Source organism: Mustela nigripes, chromosome X, assembly GCF_022355385.1.
Source record: "Mustela nigripes isolate SB6536 chromosome X, MUSNIG.SB6536, whole genome shotgun sequence".
Lineage (NCBI taxonomy): Eukaryota > Metazoa > Chordata > Mammalia > Carnivora > Mustelidae > Mustela > Mustela nigripes.
The window spans coordinates 25,506,887-25,529,174 of record NC_081575.1 but is presented as its reverse complement, the minus strand read 5'-3'; the positions used below and the strand labels follow the sequence as shown (position 1 = coordinate 25,529,174).

Genomic DNA, 22,288 nt, shown 5'->3' with positions numbered 1-22,288 from the left:
TTCTCCCTCTGCCTGCTGCTCCCCCTACTTGTGTGTGTGCTCTCTCTCTCTCTCACTATCAAACAAATAAATAAAATATTAAAAAAAAAAACCTGGGTAGAGTGGTTGGTTTTATAGGAAAAGTATAAATGCCCAAAACTGGCCTTAGAAGACAGAGAAAAATCTAAACTTTCTGGTTTATGCAATAGAAACGAAATTGCCAAAGAACTACCCAAACCAAAAAAAGTAGCAGAATTAGTTTCATAGGCAAGATCTGCCAGTCTTTTAAGGAACATATCATTTCAGTGCTCCCTAAATATTTTCAGAGCATAAAAAAAGTGAAAGCTTCCAAATCTTTAAAAACTTTTTGGGAGCAAGAAAAACTTTGCGATTTAAAGTGGAAAAAGGATTCCCAAAATATAGCTAAAAACCACTTGTACTTGTGAATATTGAAGCAAGCTTCTTGGAATAACTGGGAAACAAGGTCCAGCAATAGAGTAAAAGAAAAATACCCTACTACAGAGTGCAGTTCACACTAGGAATGCAAGGATGGTTCACTATTGGGAAATCTGTTATTCTAATTTACTCTATGAATAGATAAATCATATGAAAAATTGCTTAGATACTAAAAGGCATTTAATAAAATCCAGAGTTGTATTTAATAAATACATACTATATACTCTCTGTAGACACTGTTCTAAGTATTTTACAGATATTAATGAGTTTAATTCTCACAATCACTCCATGACTTAGGTACTAATAATATCCGCATTTACATATGTAGAAATTGAGCTATAATGAAGATAAGTAATGTCATTTTTCTAGTAAGTGGCAAAGCCAAGCTTCAAATCCAGGCAGTCTGATTCCAAACCCTTGCATTTAACCACTCTACTATACTGCTGATCACCAATTTTTCATAGAGATTCTTATTTAAATATACCTATATATTGATACAAATCTACTTTCTTCTATATTCTATTATATATGCTATTATAATTATTATGCTATAATGATATATAATTAAATGATATACTTCATTATAATTATAAATGTAATTATAATATATATAATTATATATAATCACATATATAAATATAATTATTTATAATTTAAAAATATATATGATTCCATAGCATGATGTCATGTAAAATCATAAAACCCAATTTTATTCTAAGTGAGGAAGCACTAGAAGGATTTCTTGAGTCAAGAGCAAAACAAGGATGTTCACTTTTACCAACTACTTTAAAATTTTTATATATTTATTTGACAAAGACACAGCGAAAGGGGGAACACAAGCAGGAGGAGTGGGAGAGGGAGAAGCAGGCTTCCCGCTGAGCAGGGACCTGATGCAGGGCTCAATCCAAGGACCCTGGGATCATGACCTGAGCCAAAGGCAGACACTAAATGACTGAGCAACACAGACACCCTGACATGTAATTTTAAATACACAGCTTCATTTTTTTCCCTTTCATTGAAAAATTGGCAAGAAATATTTTAAAGTAAATCACCTAGTATAAGTGAGTGAACAATGAAACTGCTATTTTCATGCTTTGCTAATGCGGAGCTATGAATTCAGAAATAATTTCATAATATGTATCTTGGGTCTTAATGTAAACATTATTGAAACCAGTTATTTTTGTTGTATAAGTCTATCATAAGAAAGCAGAACAAAGCATAGCTTTGATCACAAAGATGTCTATTTTAACATTTTTATAGTAATGAAATACTGGAATTCTCAATATCCAAAAATAAGGTAGAGTTCCCTCCCACAGGCATTGGCTTCGGCTTAAAGTCACCAGCTGAATTCAGATGTAATAAGAGTCTATCTATGTAATAAGAGCCTATCCTTTGAAGCTTTGAAGGCAGGCACTGACTTCTCCTCTCTAGCTACGAAAGTCCTAGCTGGCATCATCTTTCAACAGAAGATTGTTTTGTCTTCATTGAAAATCCATTGTTTAGTGTAGCCACCTTCATGGATGATCTTAGACAGATCTTCCGGATGACTTGCTGCAGCTTCTCCATCAGCACTAGCTGATTCCCCTTTGCTCTTATGCAGTGGAGATGGCTTCTTTCCTTACCTCATGAACCTACTTCTGCTAGCTCCAAACTTTTATTCTTCAGTCTCCTCACCTCTCTTAGCCTTCATAGAATTGAAGAGAGTTAGGGCCTTGCTCTGCATGAGACTTTGGCTCAAGGGAATGTTGTGGCTGGTTTGGTCTTCCATTCAGACCATTAAAACTTCCTCCCCATCTGCTATAAGGCTGTTCTGCTTTCTTACCATTCATGTGTTCAGTGGAGTAGCACTTTTAATTTCTTTCAAGAACAACTTTTCCCTTCTATTCACAACTTGGCTAACTGTTTGGTGCAAGAGACCTAGCTTTCAGCCTATCTTGGTTTTCAACATGCCTTCTTCACTAAGTTTAATCATTTTTGGCTTTTGATTTAAATGAGAAATGTGATACTCTTTCTATCTCTTGAACACTTAGAGGCCATTGTAGTTATTAATTGTGCTAAATTCTGTACTGTTATGTCTTGGGAATAGGGTAGCTGGAAGACAGGGAGAGAGATGGGGGACTGTCCAGTTGGTGGAACAGTCAGAAGACACAACATTTATTAAGTTCACCATCTTATATGGGCATGGTTTGTGGTGCTGCAAAACAATTACAATAGTAACATCAAAGGTCACTGATTATAGATCACCATCACCAATATAATAATAATAAAAAAGTTTGAAATTTTGAACCAAAATGTGACACACCATAGAAAAAAATGGTGCCAACAGACTTGCTTAAAGTAGGGTTGCCATAAACCTTCAATTTGTACCACACATGGTATCTGTGAAGCACCAAGATATGCATGCACTGTCATTTATTCCTAGTGAGTATATGCTCAACCATATTTTTTCTTACATTTCCTAACCTCTTAATCTACTGGGGCACCTAGGTGGCTCAGTCCATCAAGTGCTTGACTCTTTATCTAAGCTCAGATCTTGATCTTAGAGCCCTGAGTTCAAGATCTGCATTGAATTTGAATTTAAAAATTCATACATTTTTTAAAAAATCTATTGATAAGCTAATTCTGTGAGCATATTAGCTCATTTTGGCTTCTTTCATGTTATTTAATGTACTAAAGAAGTAAGTGGTTAAACAATAAAGACTAATAAACAATTCTAATTTACTTTAATATCAACATTATTCATATTATATTTAACTTCTTTTACATTCAAGTTTGAGTTCATGTAAATATATCCATGATGCATACCACATGTATACATACCAGACATTTAGATTATTTGTGTGTAGATACTTAGATTCTAATTCAAAGTTAAAATAAATTTTCAAGCAATTTGTTTTTAGAATTGGGGACATAATGTTGATAACTACTTCTATATCTGCCTATCACCTATCCCTCCTTCTACATGTACTGTCAGAAGTCATAGAGTACAGATGATTGAATTTGATCACTTAAAAAAATACACACACACACACACACATCCTATGAACCTATTTCAAAAGGCAAATGACAAACTAAGAAACAAGCATAATATATGACAGCAAGGATTTTTAACCTTAATATATGAAGTGTTCTGGAAAAATAGTAAGAAATGTAAAAATTCAAATAGAAAAACGGGTGAAGAATGTCAAAAGACAATTCAGAACCGGGGAAATGCAAATTATTCATTAACATATAAAAAGATACACAGGGTCCCTCATCAATAAAATGCAAAATAATAGCACAAGAAGATACCATATTTCATCTAGCAGATTACATATTAAAAATCTTTTATATCACTGTCAGTGTTGATAAGGACATGGGAAAACAGGCACATTGGTAGGAAGATAAATTGGTTGTTTAAGGGGGAAATTTAGTAATATCTAGAAAAAAATGTTCAACGTACATATCCTTGACCCATCATTTCCACTTCTACAAAATTATCCAATAGGTGTGCAAAAAGATGTGTATAAAGATGCTAAGTGCAGCACTGTTTTTTAATAACAAAGCATTGGAAATCTACATGTCCATGAATAAGGGAACTGACTAAATAAATGATACAGAAACAGAATATTACACAAGCATTAAAAAGAGTGAGACAGATCTATGTATTACAAATATGGGAGAACGTCCAAAATAGAATATTAACTAGAAGAAGTTATTAGGCTTTTTATAGTATGTCCACCCATTTGTACATGTACAGAACATCTGGGGAATGATACATAATACACTGCTAACACTGGCCACCCCTCAAGAGTGGCACCTGAAGTGTAAGAGGGAGAAGGATTTTTTGCTTTAAGCCTGTGTTTACTGTTTCAATTTTTAAACCACCCTCTGATAGTACTTCAACACTACAAAAAATACTAGTTAAAATAACCTACAAAAAAGAAAATATGAGCTCATTATATCTAACTTTATAATGGCTTGAATTTCAATAATATCAAAATTGTTTTCAATTGTAAGATTATCACAGTCACCACAGAAGTGCCTCACCCACACATAAAGTAATCTCAATGACTTACACACTTCCTGTGATCGTGTAACATCTCCAAAGGAGCCATTACAAAGTCAACTGTGCTGTCTTATACATGCCTAATGGGTCCAGCAGAGCCATTAGGATGTCAGTTATATGGCAAGGCTCCTGCCAAAGCTATTACCAAGTCATTGCATTGTTTCACACACTTCCTTTGACATTCAGATGGTTCCCTAGGAACTGTTATCATTGCTAGGGAAGTGTCCTGTACAACTTACATTACCAGGGGAAAACAAAAAACCAAAGGAAAGAAATGTAGAACAAACAAACCAATTCCCTCCATTAAATGCACATGAATGGCCCCACATGGTCAAATATCAGAAGGAATGACTCCTCATTTGGGTATAACTATTGCATGTCATTCAAGAAACCCAGGTGTTAGGCTGGCTATTTTTTCACAACTCCTGCTGTTCTGATGAAGCAATTTAGGGTCTGAACACCATATGCATGGCTATGATGGCATGGTGTTTATTGGTAGCACATAGTATATTACCAGGTTTCTGTGGTATGCAGTACAGAAACAACAGGGAGCAGTACTAATGGATTTTTTTTGGCTATTATGGGATTATATCAGATAATCCCTTACCTGTAAAGTTCCTGACCAGCATATAGGGATCTCAGCTGTCCAACAATCATGGAAATCGACAGGGCTTCTGCGTAGTTGAAATCCCAGTTCTACCTTAAGGGGCTACTACAAAGACCACAGAAAAACAATGGTACAAGTGATCCTTCAGCCACGTCTGAAGTACTTCATTTAATTTCTTCTCACAGTCTTCTATACTTGGCAGAACAAGATTGTTGGCTACTGAAATGATGTATTATTGAAGGTAAGACAAGTGCATGGCATGTTACCCAGATGGAAATGAGGAGAAAGTAGGCCAGACCCTCCTAAGGCTAGAGATTCCTGGGACGCTAGATATTTCAGAAGTCACTTGGCAGGTCTGGTTAATCCTTGCCAAAAGAGCCTTCACCTGGAGGCACCTACCTCAGATTATGAACATAATAAATTCTTGCTGAGTGATAGAAAACCACCACTAACACTGACTGCGTGCTTAACATATGTCAGATACATTGTGAAGAGCAGTATATTCATTTTCTCACTTAATCCTCACAAAAAAACTGCAAAGGTGATGTCTCCACTTGACAAAGAAACTGAGGCTTGGAGAGCTTTAGGTATCTGTTCAAGGACACACAGCAGGTAAATGGCTGAACCAGAGTACAAACCTAGGTCTACCTTATACTATAGACCATGTTCTTAACCACATACTCTATAGAGAGCAAAATTTACTTAGATTGCATTAATATAACCATTTTTACTGTGATAAATGGTTTGAGATCACTTGCATTCTCACAGCAAACTGCACCTATCTTTATCACAGTATTGATTGGATTATATTAAAATTAGCTCCTTCTCCTCTCTAATAGAGCCATTTGGGTATATGTGCCCACTTGACTGACTGTCCTGCATTGAGAATTGCTCTAAGAACCCAATGGGTGGGTTCGTACAAAGCAACATTTGTATTACTGACCTCATTCCCTGGGTATAGCTGATGGGTCCAGTGGCAGATATCTGACTCAAGCTGGGAAAATTATCCTGCCTCCTTGGAATTTAGAAATGGCACTGAAGGACACCTGGGTGGCTCAGTGGGTTAAGCCTCTGCCCTCAGCCCAGGTCATGATCTCAGGGCTCTGGGATCAAGCCCTGCATCAGGCTTTCTGCTCAGCAAGGAGCCTGCTTCCCCCACCCCCCCATCTCTCTTTCTTCCTGCCTCTCTGCCTACTTGTGATCTTTCTCTCTTTGTCAAATAAATAAATAAAATCTTTAAAAAAAATTTTTTTAAAAAGAAATGGCACTGAAAATTATCAGGTTAATTTCAAATTCTCCCCTGAACAGAAGATATATAAACTGAGGGATTGTGTGCAGTTTTAGGCGTGTCTTTAAAATGGAGATATAGAGGAAATCAACCTGCAGAGGCAGGAAGGAAGGAACTGGATTCAGAAGCAAGAGGCAAAGTCCAGGCAAGTCTTCTGATCTAATTCCTTCCTGCTGTCTAGTCACTCTTGCCCTGGTGCCATGAAGCATTCTCATGCTCTTTTAGGTAAATGTGGTTTTTTCTTCAAGCTATGTCAAGTTGGTTTCTGTTCCCTGCATTAACAGTGATAAATGATAATGAATAATCCTAACTAACAGGGCCTTAATCCCTCATGCTTGACTGTATGTTCTTTGAGATTGGGGATTCTATACTGTTCACCTTTTACCATATCCCCAGTCTCCCATACAGAGCTTAGCAGTGAGTAGGTACTCAATAAATATGGCTTGCACAGGAATATCATTATAAACAAGAATATAGCTATAAATTTCTTCATGATTTACAGATCATTTTTGACTTACATGGGGTTATGACCTTATAAACTCATCACAAGTTGAAAATATTGTAAATCGAAAATGCACATAATACAGCTAACTTACTGAGCACCATAGCTTAGCCTACCTTAAACTTGCTCAGAACACTCCCATCAGCCTACTTTTGGGCAGAATCATCTCAAAGAAAGCCTACTTTATAATACAGTGTTGAATAACTCACATAATTTGTTGACTACTGTACTGAAAGTAAAACAAAACAAAACAACAACAACAAAAAAACCCAGAACGGTTGTACTGGTGCAGAATGTGTGTAAGTGTATTGGTTGTTTACCTTTGTGATCAAGTGGCTGACTGGGGGCTGTGACTGCCACTGCCTAGCATCACGAGAGGATTGTACCGCATATCACTACTCCAGGCAAAGATCAAAATTCAAATTCAAAGTAGAATTAATACTGAATGAGTATTACTTTCTCACACCATAAAGTCAAAAGCATGTAAGTCTAAGCATTGTAAATTGGGGACCATCTGCATCTGTATACTTTATTAGTTACAGGTTTAAAATGCTTTTTCTTTGTTTCTCTCCATTTAGCTTCTTGATATGCAATTTCATTTTCACTTTTTATAATCCAACTGTTTCATTTAGGCCATATGTGAAAAACACATTCTTGGAAATTGATTACCCAAATTTAGCTGCCCATATCGTTTATTCCTCCAGTCTGAGGTATAGTCAAATGTAATTATGAGGGGTACCCTAGTTGCTGAGGTTGATACTCAAGCAGGACTGCAGAATCCGTCTAAGAAATGCCCACTGGATCACCTGTAGAGGCAGAACTGTGTTTTAGAGGACCAGAGGTTTGACCCACCAGCATTTCTATCCTTGTAAGATCAAAGAAGAGCTACAAAAATATATTGCCTCTCGGTTTTATTTTTTTCCTCAGGGCAATGTTGGTAGTAAGGTGAAATGGGAATGGTGAAGGGGTAAAAATGAATAAAGAAGTATGGTTGATAGCAAAGGGTCCTGCTCACAGACCTCAGGATGAAGCTAACTTGAGTAAATCTGCATTTTTCCTAAACAGACCATTAAGCATCAATAGACAATTTACTCAGGACAAATCTGAGGAAATGGAAATAAACTCCATTAGTGTTCCGATCACCCTATGAAAGCTGAGAAATCTGGATTCCCTTCTGCTACCCTATGTTCTCCTTCCCTTCCCCTTTGCTTCAGGCAGCTCAGTCCAAGAGTATCAGTGTTAAAATGGACGACTATTTATTTTAATCCCTCATACGTTATAGTATGTCGGAGGCTTAAATTCAATTAAGGGTAACCAAATAGAGTTTGCGAAAATGAGAAAAAAATAAACATTTTGAAAGGCTTAACCAATTAATGAAATGAAAGATACAAGTCCTTATAGACATGATTTTGAAATATGAGTAGGATATCCAAGTGATAATCTAGGATGGACAGAATTGAAAGCATCCTTGAAATCATGTCTCAGAATCTGTCTCAGTTGAATAACTCACCCAAATTAACAATTTCCCCCAATCTTCACTTTTCTCCCACATTTATAGGAGTGAGGCCTAAATTGTCCTAAGCTGGTCTATGATATTTGGGCCACTGTTTCATCAATAATCCCCAAATCAGAATCTACAGGAGGACGGAAATGAAAGAAAGAGTCACTGACACTAACTGAGGCACAGGGATGGGGTGGCATGGAGTCTAAAATAGTAAAATACATAAATCTTAAAAATTTATGCCATTTTACTCTTTTCAAATATAGTATATACAAAGTCAGATTAATGAAAAAGATGCCCTGCTAGGCCTCCTTCCAGGAATGGATGAGATCAATGGGAAATGAATAGCAACATTTGCACAAAAAAATTAAGTTCCATTCATTGAAAATAACTATTTCTTCAAATTAATATGCTTTCAGAAAAACCATTTATATATTTTTTTAAAGATTGTATTTATTTATTTGACAGACAGAGACCACAAGTAGGCAGAGAAGCAGAGAGAGAGAGGGAAGCAGACTCCCTGCTGAGCAGAGAGCCCCATGCGGGGCTTGATGCCAGGACCCTGAAATCATGACCTGAGCCGAAGGCAGAGGCTTAATCCACTGAGCCACCCAGGCGCCCCAACCATTTATATTTTAATCTTAACTCAAACCTCCTCTGTGAGAACCTAGGGAAATGTTGAAGACTGCTCACACCTGGTTATAACTGACTGAAAGTTTATAGAATCAAATTGGTGAAATCGTACTATAGATCATAAATTAAGATTCTAAATTGTATACTCTTTATTGAAAATTAGTAGTAGGAGTCAGAGTAAGATGTATAGATCTCTCACCAAGAAGGAAAAAGTTATATAAGTTCACATTATATTTGAATCAAGGAAGGAAAGAAATGGCTATTTGGAAAATAATCAGTTGCAATTCAGAAACCAGCTAGTTAAGAGCAACTGATTATTTTCTAAATAGCCATTTCTTTCCTTCCTTGACTCACATATAACAAGAGAATCTATTTCGCCGAGTGATCAGAAGATCATATGAGATAAAGATACTAAGTGTTGTTTGGAAATTGTGCTGATCAATAATAATAATGAACATTCAAATTGTACTTACATGTTACAAATATTATTCCAAATCTTTATATACATCAGTTTATTCAATCATCGTAAAATCCTCATGGTAGACATTAATATTATCCTTATTTTACAGGTGATGAAATTCGGGCACAGAAACTTTATAGAACTTTCCCAGCATTATACAGCTGGGATTCAAACCTAGGTCCCCTGGCTCCACAGTCCAAACTTATAATCACTATGCTCTACTACCTCTCAAAAATTGAAATCATTCTTAGAGGTACCTATTGGGCCAATAGAGTCTCACAGTGAAGATGAGTTTTTAGCAGACTCAATCATTGGTTTTCCTTAGCAGCCCAGCCCAATTTTGTGATACTCTATCCAGTTCCTAAAATAAACCATAAGGAAAATAAACCTACAAGGAAAATAAAGGATGCATGTCCTTTACTCCTGTGTCTTCCAACTCTGTCTCAGTAAATAGTATTACACTGTCAAGGTAGACAGATGGTTGATTAGACCGAGGGTCAAATGAAACTGAATAGTTTCATTCTTGAAAGTGCCTAATACATCCAATGAGTAAGACACAGTGATACAGTATAGTGGCTCCCTCCAATCATCAGTTCTCATGGTGGGGGGGGAGGGGAGGAGAATATGCATTTTAATAAAGCTCATTCTGATATATCTTTCTTTGATCCCTTTCTCCCGCCACCTTCCAATTTCACGTCATTGCCTTGTTGTCAGATATGAGAATTGCCCCTCCCCCTCGAGAGTTTGATTTGCATCATAATCATTTATAAATATTGCTTTCTTTCATGCCTCGGGAAAAGAGGCAAAACCTAATGAGCGCAATGAAGACAAAAGTAAAAAGGACACCAATACTCCTCACTGACAAAATGATACAATATAAACAGAGGTTTACAGGGAAGAATGAACAACATTTCTTTCATTGAAGGTGCTATTTATAATTGATGACATGGATATAGCAGGATTCTAAACCCAAGCCAGAGCATCTGAAGAAAAGACCAAAGCCATTTGCTAGGTGTTGTAAAGCTATGACAATATCTGAATTAAATTAATGACTACAGCCATGCAAAAAAATCATAGATAACGTAGGAAATCATCTTGATTTAAGATTCATCTTGATTTAAGATCTACACCTCCATGCTAAATCAATGTTTCCTCAGCTTGGATCTTATCTTGTCCTTGTCCGGCGCTCTTGCCTCACCTCTTCTTCACTACCAACACACACACATGAATTTTTCCAGAGAAATGCAAACCAATAAGCAGCCAATGAACTAATCTTTGACAGGTTAAATAACCAGCCCGGTGTGTTGTTTGTCGGGGGGCAGAGTTCCACTTTGTGGGATGGGTATCAGGGATGGGGTGAGGTAAAAATAATCAGTGGCCAAATATTTGGATAGACTTACCTTGAGTAGACCCAGCTTGAGCCTCCATGTCACAACAAACAGGAGAGAATTTAAAACCTGTAATATTAAACATTTTACGAATTAATCCTTATCCAATGTATCTGGGATTCTCAATCTTTAATCCCTACCCTTCATCTGGTAGTATTTTTTTAATAACAGATTCAATGAAATATGATTCACATATCATAATGTTCACCTTCTTAAAATGTATAATTCAGTAGTATTTAGTATTTTCACAGAGTTCTGCAACCATCACCAATATATTGATGAATTATTCCATTACCTCAAAAGAAACCCCATACACCTAGAGTCTTATGGAAGTGGAAGAATGGTGGAAATCCATGGAGAAACTTCTTTCATTTTTATATTTTAATGCAGTGAACTGCTATATAACTTCGTATGTCAAGATAGACATGAGGTACAAGAAGTCTCAGTGATGTAGATCATCTAACATCCTTTTTACATAAATTTGGTCATTTTTTTTTTCTGTTTCACAGCTGAAGCCCAGAAAACTTTAGAGACTAATCCAAGGTCTCATTACTTCTATCCTAATGCTCTTTCACTTATATGACTATGCATACATAGATCACCTATGTTCCCTTCTCATTTTCATAATTCACCTCCTACACTCTTGGCCAAAGCCAGCAATACAATACATACATACATACGTACATGAAAATAAACTAAAAAAAAAAAAAAATGAAGACTCCAAGCATACTTGGTGATATTACAAAATGTTATGGTCTAACATAAAGGAAGTTATATTCTAACTAGTGGGTAAATGTTCATTCCTGATTATATCATTGTGGCCAGGGTCCCCTATGGGCTGAACAAGGCAGAGGACAGAATAGAAAAAGCTGTAGGTATAGGGTGGCTGGCTACCGCTCTGTCACCTGAGAAAACACTAATTAGCCACTGCTAACAGAGGAGACCTGTGGTCACAATAATGGGACCTATGAAGTTTATACAAACAGAATGAAGAGCACAGACTAATGTGTTTAATAAGCATTAATGTGCTTTTTATGAAAGGATTTTGTTCTTCAGTAGGGACAGAAGTAAAATAAATTAACCTCTTCTCACCAATTCAAAAAGACAAAATTTTTCTGTTTCTAAAAGTTCTAAAAAAAGAATATATAATAGTAATTTAATGATATTGGTATTATTACTAAGTGTCTGGCAAAAGGCTGAAGTTAATTTACCTTTTGGGCTTTTTTTTTTATTGTTTCAGTCTAACCCGGTTAATTTGAATCTGTCTGTACATTTGACAGGTTAGTCCGAATTAAAACAGAAAGCATATACAGAACAAGCTTGGTATACAGTCATTCATCTCATTGTTTATATGTTGATGTAAAGGCCAAAATACATGAAATGAATACTTTCTGTAATAAATACCATTAGTAGTGCACTGGAAAATAAAGAAGAAAAAAAAGGTGAGTAATAAATACGACATGCGTAATATCGATGATGACATGAGATTATTTCCTTTGGGGGAATCACCAGAAATAACAAGCATTTTATCTATTATTACAAATAGGGGTGTCTATTTTCCAGATACTTGGGTACGTACCTTGTCCATGGGAACCCACTAACCTGCATTTCTATGCTGTACATTACATGAAAGATAAGCAGACAGAGGGAAGAAAAACAAATCAAAGGCTAAAAACTGCATTTTCTCTGGGTTTTACTTAAACAGTATAGATAGTTCTATTACCATTCTCCCCATCCGACTTCCTTTCATGGTCTGTATCAGTCAAGGACAGTGCAGAATTGGCCCGGCTGGACAAACAGGAACTATGCTCTGATTTCATCCCCCGTATCCACATTCTCAGAGCATGATCAGGTGAGGCCGCACCTTCGGTCTCTGTGTCCACATCAGAGCCCATCTCTAGCTGGTACCCGTGCCGAGGAACACTGTGCATGTCTGTCTGGTAGCCAGAACACAGAGTGTGAGGAGTTTCACAGAATTCCATCTCTGAGAAGAAACGAAGTTCACAGGAAAAGTTTAGAAATAGGAAGAAAGATCCGATAAAATTCTACTTTCTATCCTTACGCCCCCCGCGCCCCCCCCCCCCCAGTAATTTCGTGTTTTTGCAAACTTAGAATTCTGGCCTTTTTATTTATGGTAGCTAGGATTCTGTGCTTATTTTGCACTTCTGTAGCTTAAAATTATGCTCCTGTTGATTCTTACAAGGCTCTGGAAAAAGCATGCCCAAAATAGCTTTATAGCTACAATTTTAGGTTGCACAAAATGTAATGAAATAAGTGAATGCAGACGAGTATAAAGTGTAGAAAGCTGTCCTTTAAAAGATATTTCTCTTCTAGGAAGAATATATATGATCCTTAGCGCACACCTATGCTTAAAATAATAAAATTATTGGCTTTCCTAAGTATTTCATACACATTAGGGTTAAGAATAAATAATTCAATGTGAAAAATCTGGGGGGAAATGTTACATATTTAAACATACTTCTCTAAAGTATGTTTCCCAAAACACATTAGCTTAACCACCTGAAACTATGAGTGTTTAATATCATTATTCCCCATAGTCTCCAAAGGGGTTTGAGGCCTACCTGAGGCTAATGATTCTGTTTCATCCATTCATTTCATTCATTCATTTTAACAAATACATAAAAAATATTCAATTGTATATTTCACCTTAGCAGAGCTTCATAGTTTGGATTCCCCCACTTTTCCCCCCAAGTCTTAGATCCATATAATGCTTAGGATATTGCCGACGATGTAATGAATCCCCTCTTTTTACCGTTGAGGAAAATAAGGTCCAAAGTGTAGGTATCATTTGTCTATTGCACATGGCAGGTAGCAACAGATCCCTTTTTCCTAAAACACCCATCTGGGCACGGTGTCCACTAGACACTGGTGAAACCCCATCCACTTACTGTATGTATATCAGGCATTCAGTCTTACATTCAATTTTGCATTCAATTATGGCAAGGTGTCAGAAAGGGGGAAAAATGCTTTAACAGTCCCTAATAAGTTAATGAAAAATGACCACATGCCAAGATATATCATCTGAAATGTCCATGTAATACTTAGATAAGGTAATCCGGGGATGTTGTACACTATATAGGATTTTCTCAGACTGACATCAGAGACAGGGTATGTCATTTGGCTGGGAAGAAGCTTAACTGAGTGCATCTAATCCTTAGCACATATCAATAAAATGCAAACCCTAAAATGAAATCAATTCTTTGAATACAGAAAGTGTTAGAATTTATATAGACAGACCATGCACTAGATAGAAGAATGCAGAATATGAATATGTGTTTTAAAAATAGCTGTTTATGTGACATATAATTGCCAAAAAAGGATTTAACAAATCAAATCTTAATGCTTATTTAATAGCCATTAGGTGCTCAACACTGTGCTCTATGAAACAGATACCGTGGGCAGAGAAGGCTACTATAATGTATTAGGATAATTCAATTATAAATTAATTTTCTCAGGGTTATAAGTCACTGTTAAGCTCATTACTTAGGATTTCTGTGCTGCATGTTTCTAAGAGTAGTTCTGTTTTTCCACAGAAATTTGTCTAAATTCCAAAGCAGTAATTAAAAATAGACGTGTTTTCTACCTATCAAACATATAACCTCAGGAAACTGTGCTTCTCCATGACATAAGGCTAAAAGCAAAAATCCATTTTGCCCAATATAAATATTAGTGATCTAGAATATTGTGATCAGTTAATATTCATGCCTCTTAATTTCACAATGTTTCATTATCTAATCCTACTGTGCAACTGTTGCTACAGCAACCTGACCATGAACCTGTCAGCTTAAAGCTGCAGGAAAGGAATTTTATACATGCCTGCATTCACGACTTCCTTCACTCCCCTAGACCAATGCTTCCCAAACTTCAGCGTGTTTCAGAATCACCTGGAAGGCTTCTTAAAATACAGATTGCTGTGCCTGCCCTCCAGTTTCAGTTTCTGATTCAGAAGGTCCGGAGGAAGACTGGGGAATCTGCATTTCTAACAAGCTCCCAGGTAAGGCCTATATGCTCCTGGTCCAGGGACCACACCTTGAAAACTCCATCCCTGGATATTTCCTGAAGTCAGTGGGAGCCAGGAAAAGGGACAAAGTGAGAGAACAACCTTACTGGGGCATTACCAAAGATTCTGCAGCAACCAGCTGTAATCCTATTTGGAGACACAAGAAAGAAAGGGCTTGAATTGAATTGCTATGAAGTGTCCCCATTTATTTCCCCTGGATTCAGGGCACTAATTAGGAAATTTACTTTCAAAAGCACAGCCTTGCATTTATTTTCACTCATACAATGACACTGAGATGTTATTTTCCAAAGACTACAATATGAGCATCTGAGTCATGGTAAAGACATTCACTGGAAAAGGATGAACAAATAAAAATAAATACACAGCCAATTTGACATTTTATATAATAAAATGCTAGATATGGTTAAAAAATAAAGATCACTGGCAAATGTAAGAAGAATGCCTTTTTGTTAAAGAGATTTATTTCCCATTCAAAAAGAAATCTGAACATGGATTTGTTCCCTTTTAAGGAAATGTGGTATAATATGATAAAAAAAATCACGTAAGATTTCCATTGGAGCAATAGTCTGATCTGAACACAAAGATTAAACTACAAATTCTGTAATTAAAACAACCTGGTAAAAATACACTTCCCTTGTTGATACATAATTAGAAAAAGTAACAATCCAAGTAAGCTATCAGTTGTTTTTTAATGTTCAAACAAAAATAAAAGGAGAGAAAGAAAAGGTTTCCCTTACTCCCAGTAAAGGATTTGAACACTTCCCTTTCTTAAAATCAACGTTACCACTGTGAATTATTTCCTTAAATACACAAAAGTCTCGGTGGTGTTCAAAATTCCCATAGGATGCATTTTCTATAAAGCACTTACAACGCACCTTAAGTGGTTGTTTTTAGCCTTGCACATATAACCTTGTTACCTAAAATACTATATATTCCCTAGAGAAGATGAAGTTCAATTGGATTTATTATAGGTCTACTCTTACCAAACCTAACCATAAGAGAAATGACAGTACACTCTTAGGATATCTAAGATTTAAAAAGATAGATTGGTATCATAAGAAATTATAATTCAAGAATAAACAGATACATATGTTGCCAAGTGAATGAAGTACTTGGGGCTTCACAAATATGTATTTAAATTTTATTATAATGAAAACCTATTTGCAGTCTCATAAGAGACAAAATATGAGCAAATCAATACAGTTGAAATCCAGTTTTTAAAGGGGTAAAAGATTTGAAAAAATGTCTCACAAAAAAGGTATGCAAACAACCAATAAGCAACTGAAAAGATGCTCCACATCATTAGTCATCTAAAACTGCAATAAGATACCACTACAGTCCTAACCATAACGGCTAAAGAAACTTCTGACCACACCAAGTGTTGACAAGGATGTGGAGCAACCATATACACTGCTAGTGAGAAAGTAAAATGGTACAACCACTTTGGAAAACAATTTGCCCATTTCCTAAAAAGGTAAAGCAATCCTTAACAGGAAATCAATGTACTCCTGGATACCTATCCTAAAGAAATGAAAACTTTTGTCCAAACAAAATTATATACAAGGTTGTTCATAAGGTTTATTCATAATAACTTAAAAAAAAAGACACAACCCAACTATCCACGAGGAGCTGAAAGGATAAACTCCCTGTGGTAGAGCTATACACACAGGATGCATGGAATACTACTCAGTCCTAACAATGAATGAACTACTGATACATGGCAAGATACATGGACCTCAAAACAATTATGCTATGGGAATGAAGACCAACAGCATGTCTACATGTATGCTTCCCTTTAAACAAAATTCTAGAAAATGCAAACCCATCTATAGTGACAAAGAATAGATCAGAAGTTTCCTGAGGGAGAGAGTGAGGGAAAAGTATAGGACAAAGGTGCACAAGGAAACAGGTCTGCTCTCTTGATTGTGACAATAGTTTCACATGTGTATACATGCCAAAGTTTATCAGTTGTACACTTTAAGTGTGTATAGTTTATTGTACTTTAATTATACCTCTATAAAATTCTTTTAGTGGATTTTATACCACCAGGAAATTGGACAGTGTGGAGACCAGAGACACAGTCAATTTTCATAGGTGGAGCCACAGGTCTTGACTTAGAAGCAGGCCCTATTCTTTTCCTCTTAGTGGAATAAAGTTCATGTAGCATGAATAAAACGGTAGTCAAAATGCTCTCTTGCTTTCTATCTAAGTCAACAAGCAATCAGGGCTAACTGATGCATGACTTCTCTGTGATTCTCTAGGGAGCACTTTTTTTCCCTAGGAACATAAACAGCTGAAAGCTAATTGTAGGAGGGAAACAAAGAATGACACTGATTATTAGTGAACTTTCCGCATCTAAGGGAACGTTCTGTAGCTGGGGATTATGAGACTAAGTTGAGTGGATCTGGCACAAAGGATCACTTTAGGCCACTATTAATGCTAATAAATTAATATATTTTTTAAATGCTATAAAGTGCCCAGTAAAATGAACTATGGAGTTTTCTCTCTGAATCTAGGGATTGATCTTCAGGTGTTCAGCCTGGAGAAGTCATTTATCAAAACTTGAAAGGGAAAGTCATAGTTATCTATATCAGCATTTTTCTAGAAATGCCATTTTGAGTTCAATAAGCTCAAGATTTCATTTTCCTTAAAATTCCACCCCTCCAAAATTCCTCTAAAAAGGGAGCTTTATGGCATCACACTCCAAATAGATAATTGGAGGCCAAAAAGCATGATTAATCTTACGCATGACATGAGTAACTTGTGATATAACTTCTAAAGAGTGTAGTCCATTTCCAAAGTAAGGAAGAGGGAGGGGTATAAAATTATTAGCTTTAATTACTGTGATTCATAAGAAGCCTTATGAACTACATGCAAAAGCAGATGTTTCTAATTAGCCATGCTGTTTTTGGATAAGCCACTTAATATCTTAGGGTCTCAGTTTCCCCACTTGTAAAATATTCAGGTCTACCTGGACATCGATCTCTAGGTAACACCCTTGTTCTAAAATTCTGTAATTATAGCTTGCCCTGTTATTGCAAAGTGTGGAATGGTTAATATTTACAAATGGGGAAAGAATTAGTGGTTTTGTAAATCAAGGTGCTATTCACAGTTCTATTGTGAAGGATAATCACACATGATAGCTAAATAAGATCTTGTGTCATGATTACAAGACTTGCAATATTAAAGTATTGATACAGCTTAGGTATTCATTGTGAATTGCAAGAGTAGTGATAGAGTATGTAAAGTAAATAACATAATAAAATCAACTGAATAAATAATTATTCATCAGACATAAAATTGTCAGTTTATAAACATGGCTATCAAACTGTACTCTATAGCATGATGAATAAAAAGTCACACAATTAAAAAGTATCACTGACCCACTAATAATTCATTACCAGCTCTAGGGAAAAATATAATGAGTTACTACAATCTTAAGCAAGAGAGGAAGGAGGGAAGGAAGGAAAGAAAGGAAGGAAGGAAGGAAGAAAGTAAAGGGGGAAGGAAGGAAAGAAAGAACAACAGATAAGAACACAGATAAGAACAACACCAGAAAGAACACAGATAATTTTCACTGTTGGGTACCATTTTGTATTTCTCAGTGTAGTGGGTTGAATATAAAATGCTATCAAATTGTCAAACAAACAAGTTCATGTAAGTTTACTTAAACACAGCTCCACTGAACACCCACTCAATTTCAAGTCAAGGAAACAAAACAAAATAGACTTCTCTGATTCCTCTTAGTCTTAGAAAATTAGCCCAATTTAATTTCCTCTTCTCTTACTTCAAGAAAAAGCTGTATCGAATGCACAGTACTGTACGAGGCACTGAGCAGAGTGAGTTAACAGGACCACGTCATGTCCTTTAGCAAGTTCCACAGAGAGCTTTGTTTAAGGTCCAGATAACAACAAAGTAATAAAGGCACACCACCAGACGTGACCTTTATTTTTCTGCTGAGGGCTTATCAGTCTTTTCTGGGGCACAGCAGTGAGAGACCGAGTGCTCCCACATGTACATCTGGGGCCTGTGGTTATCAGAGGACTTAAAGAAAACAGCAAAGCTTCCTAAGCCTAATCTCCCCACTCATGGTTTCAAATGTACCCATTATCTGGGTACTCAGGATCTACCAATTATGCCCTATTTAATTTTCAAGATTTCTCCATCTGTCAGAACAGCGACAAGCACAGAAAAAAAAAAAAAAATCTGGGCAGAGTTAAAAGCCTGAAGTAGAAATGTTCATGCTTTGTGGCCAATATTGGCTAACTGGAGTCAACCTAGAAAATAGTTAACAGACCATGTTAATGCCAGAGAGGATGCTCTTGGGAGTACGCTGAGTTGCAAATCTGTCAAAATGGCTCAGACCAAAGAAGGATACAGAATTTTAACAGAAAGTCAAAAGGAAGGGAGTTGACGTAGGAACCTGGAAGGAATCAAAAGGGATTCCAATCGTATTTAGAGAGCTAGGAGAACAACTTTCATCAAGCTAAGAAGGAAGGACATTTACTATGGCAAGAAGCAACTTCCGCCTATTTCCTTGAACTAGTGATTCACGTCGGTGCAGGACGCAGTTAGAGTGTGCTCACAGAAGATGGGCGAACTCGCTCTGACACTAACACACAGCAATTCCCACCACAGTGAAAAATGTGAGGCTTGCTCTATAGTCTTCATAACAAGAGTCTGGAAAAATAATCAGGGACTAGAAAAGATGGTGGGAGGTCCTGCACTTCAACAGAAATTTAGATCAATGAGAGCCTGTGCATGTTCCCTTTATTTCAACATTTTGAATGAGACAGAAACTTCCTGGCCTAAATGAGAAATTTTCAGGGCTACTGAACACTGAAAATGCATGGTGCTCAATGGCCCTAAAAATTTCTCATTTCTTACCTTTGTTGGTCCAATTTTCTGACTGTTCATAACACTTCGAATCCTGAATTCTTATTGACCACTGTGGTCTTCCAGGTATACTTTTGCATTTTCATTATGTTCACGAAGCATGTGAAGCTGTTTGTTTAATGTGTGTGTGCATGTGAATTTTAAACGGCATTAATCTGTGGCACAAGTCCACTTACAGAAGCAAGATGGGTGAGCTGAAGAGTTAAGTGACCACAAAAAACACTTGTGAGTGCTTCAAACCATACTTAGAAAAGCAAACAGTGTGACTTCTGTAACATTCTACACTAATCTGTAAGCATTTATTTTGTGATGAATGAGTAAAGATACCAAAATAGAATTGTGCACTGGAGTCACTGTTTATTAAAACAACAACAACTACTATACTACTACTACTACTACTGAATAAACCACATTCTGCTCTTTAAGGGGGTTCTTCTTACCATCTTTCAAAGATGCCCCATTCTCCTTTGCCTGTGTATCTCTGGACATATTGTGCCGGCTTCCTGCAATACCTCCCCCCTCTCTGGTTTTTCACTAATCTGATTCCTAATATCCAGCCTGTGTTGGTACCTTCACAAATAATTCTCCAAATTTCTCCTCCCCTCTTTCCAGAGCATCCTCATCCACAGCATTTCTAATTTTTACTATATATTTTTATACCTGACTTCTTTTTTGTCTACATGTGTATCATCTGTATTACCTACTAAATCTGACCTCCAGACTTCCTACGGTGTTTTCTAAACTTACTGGTATCTCTCAAAATCAAATGAGATAATTTCCACAAAGTGTTGTATGATTTATTAAGGACTACATAAATATAGTGTAGTTTTGTCATCCCCTCAGGCCCTAGAATAATTCTAGTCAAGGACTGATCATTAAATACCAAAGTTTTAAAGTCAGTAGTTAATAGGGAAGCACTCTTGAAAGGATTAAATTTGTGAATATAATTCCAATGCATATGAGATAGCTTTGCTTACCATAAAACAATGCCTACTATTGCAAATTGAAAAATTGCTATTTTGGTAAATCAGCTATGCATTTCAAATGATAGATGTTCCACAAATTTGCCAAGAAGAGAGAGACAGCAGCCCACTGGCTGTGGAATCAGGAAAAACAATTTATAGCAGTATCAGAGTAATGGAGAACACGTTCTCTCTATTGTCTTCTGACTGAAATAGTATCACAAAGGAAGCTGCCCTCACTATATTGTTTGGTTTAATGAATTGGGAAATGACTCCGTATTAAAATTCTTCAAAATATACCCCAGGGTATAGAACTGGGAAGCTTCTTAGAACCAGTGTAAAAGCCTGGGTAAAGACAATCTTTCAGCTAGCTTGAGTGGAAACTTCTTTCATCCTTCTCATCCATCAGTTTCATACCATTTGCCAGATAGAAATTACTATCTTAACAAATCTGGAGAGTGTCCTAGAGTATGAGTAGGTGGCTCCTCAGAAAGACTTTTCATGAAATGTTTTTTTCAGGAATATAAAAGAAACTCTCCAATTGAGCAAAGGTTGTGGAAAGAACTCTTAGGACACACATCAGGGACTTCTGAATGTGAATTCTGTTTATGGGAATTTAAAACATTAAAACATTAAATTCTTGATTTCCAGTCAAGACAGAATGACAGGGACCAAATTTATTCTCCTACCTGAAACTACAACAACAAAACCCAGAAAAATGTAAGAAACGAACGTGTTTTAGACATTGGGCAACAAAGGACAGTGATTCCTGAGATAGGGGAAATGCATGAGATGAGCCCTATGATTGCCTCAGTTTACTGTCTGCGAAGATTTTCCAGGGCTCAGCACAGGGAGGAAGAACATAGGTGGATCCCAGCAGCCTCTCTAAGTTAAGGAGATGGACCTGGTTGTCTGAGAAAGCCAAGACAGCTAGAATTTGCAGTACAGAAGTGCCAAACTGGAGAGAGCTACATAGAAAGAGAACTCCAGAGACCTGCAGAGCTCCCCCACTCCAAACCTCCATTAGTCACTGGAGTCCTGACTGGCACAAGCATGGATGAAAATCACCTGAGATTGAACAACAAACCACCTAAAAGGATTAAAGGAAACAACTTTGAGTCTGAAACAGGGCTGGAAATAGTCCCTGTTCCCAACAGCTGAAGTGAAAAAAAAAATCTCGTGATTCATGGGCATTGAGTACATTCTGATAAACCCACTGTGAGTTGAAAATACTGGAAGTAAAAAATGCATGTAATATACCTAACTGACTGACCATCATAGCTTACTTAGCCTAGCGCACCTTCAGTGTTCTTAGAACACTTACAGGAGCCTACAGTTGGGCAAAATCATGTAATACAAAGTCTATTTTACAATAAAGTGTTGAATATCTCATGTAATTTTTTAAGTACTGTACTAAAAGTGAAAAGCAGAATGGCTGTATAGGTTGTCAGTGTACTAGTTGTTGACCCTGGTAATTGCACGACTGCCTGGGAGCTCTGGCTCAGCATCATGATAGAGTTTCTTAA

The 22,288-nt window shown here is 36.6% G+C and overlaps 1 protein-coding gene across 3 annotated transcripts in view; it reads right to left on the bottom strand.

The window, feature by feature from the left end:
* TENM1 (teneurin transmembrane protein 1) overlaps positions 1 to 22,288 on the bottom strand; it is an 805,114-nt gene that overhangs the window by 479,131 nt on the left and 303,695 nt on the right. For all 3 annotated transcript variants that reach the window (XM_059385607.1, XM_059385606.1, XM_059385608.1), the window contains exons 4-5: positions 12,586 to 12,846; positions 10,875 to 10,931 (exon numbers count right to left, since the gene is read on the bottom strand). In XM_059385607.1, the coding sequence (XP_059241590.1) occupies positions 10,875 to 10,931; positions 12,586 to 12,846 (318 nt within the window). The remainder of the gene's footprint in view (positions 1 to 10,874; positions 10,932 to 12,585; positions 12,847 to 22,288) is intronic.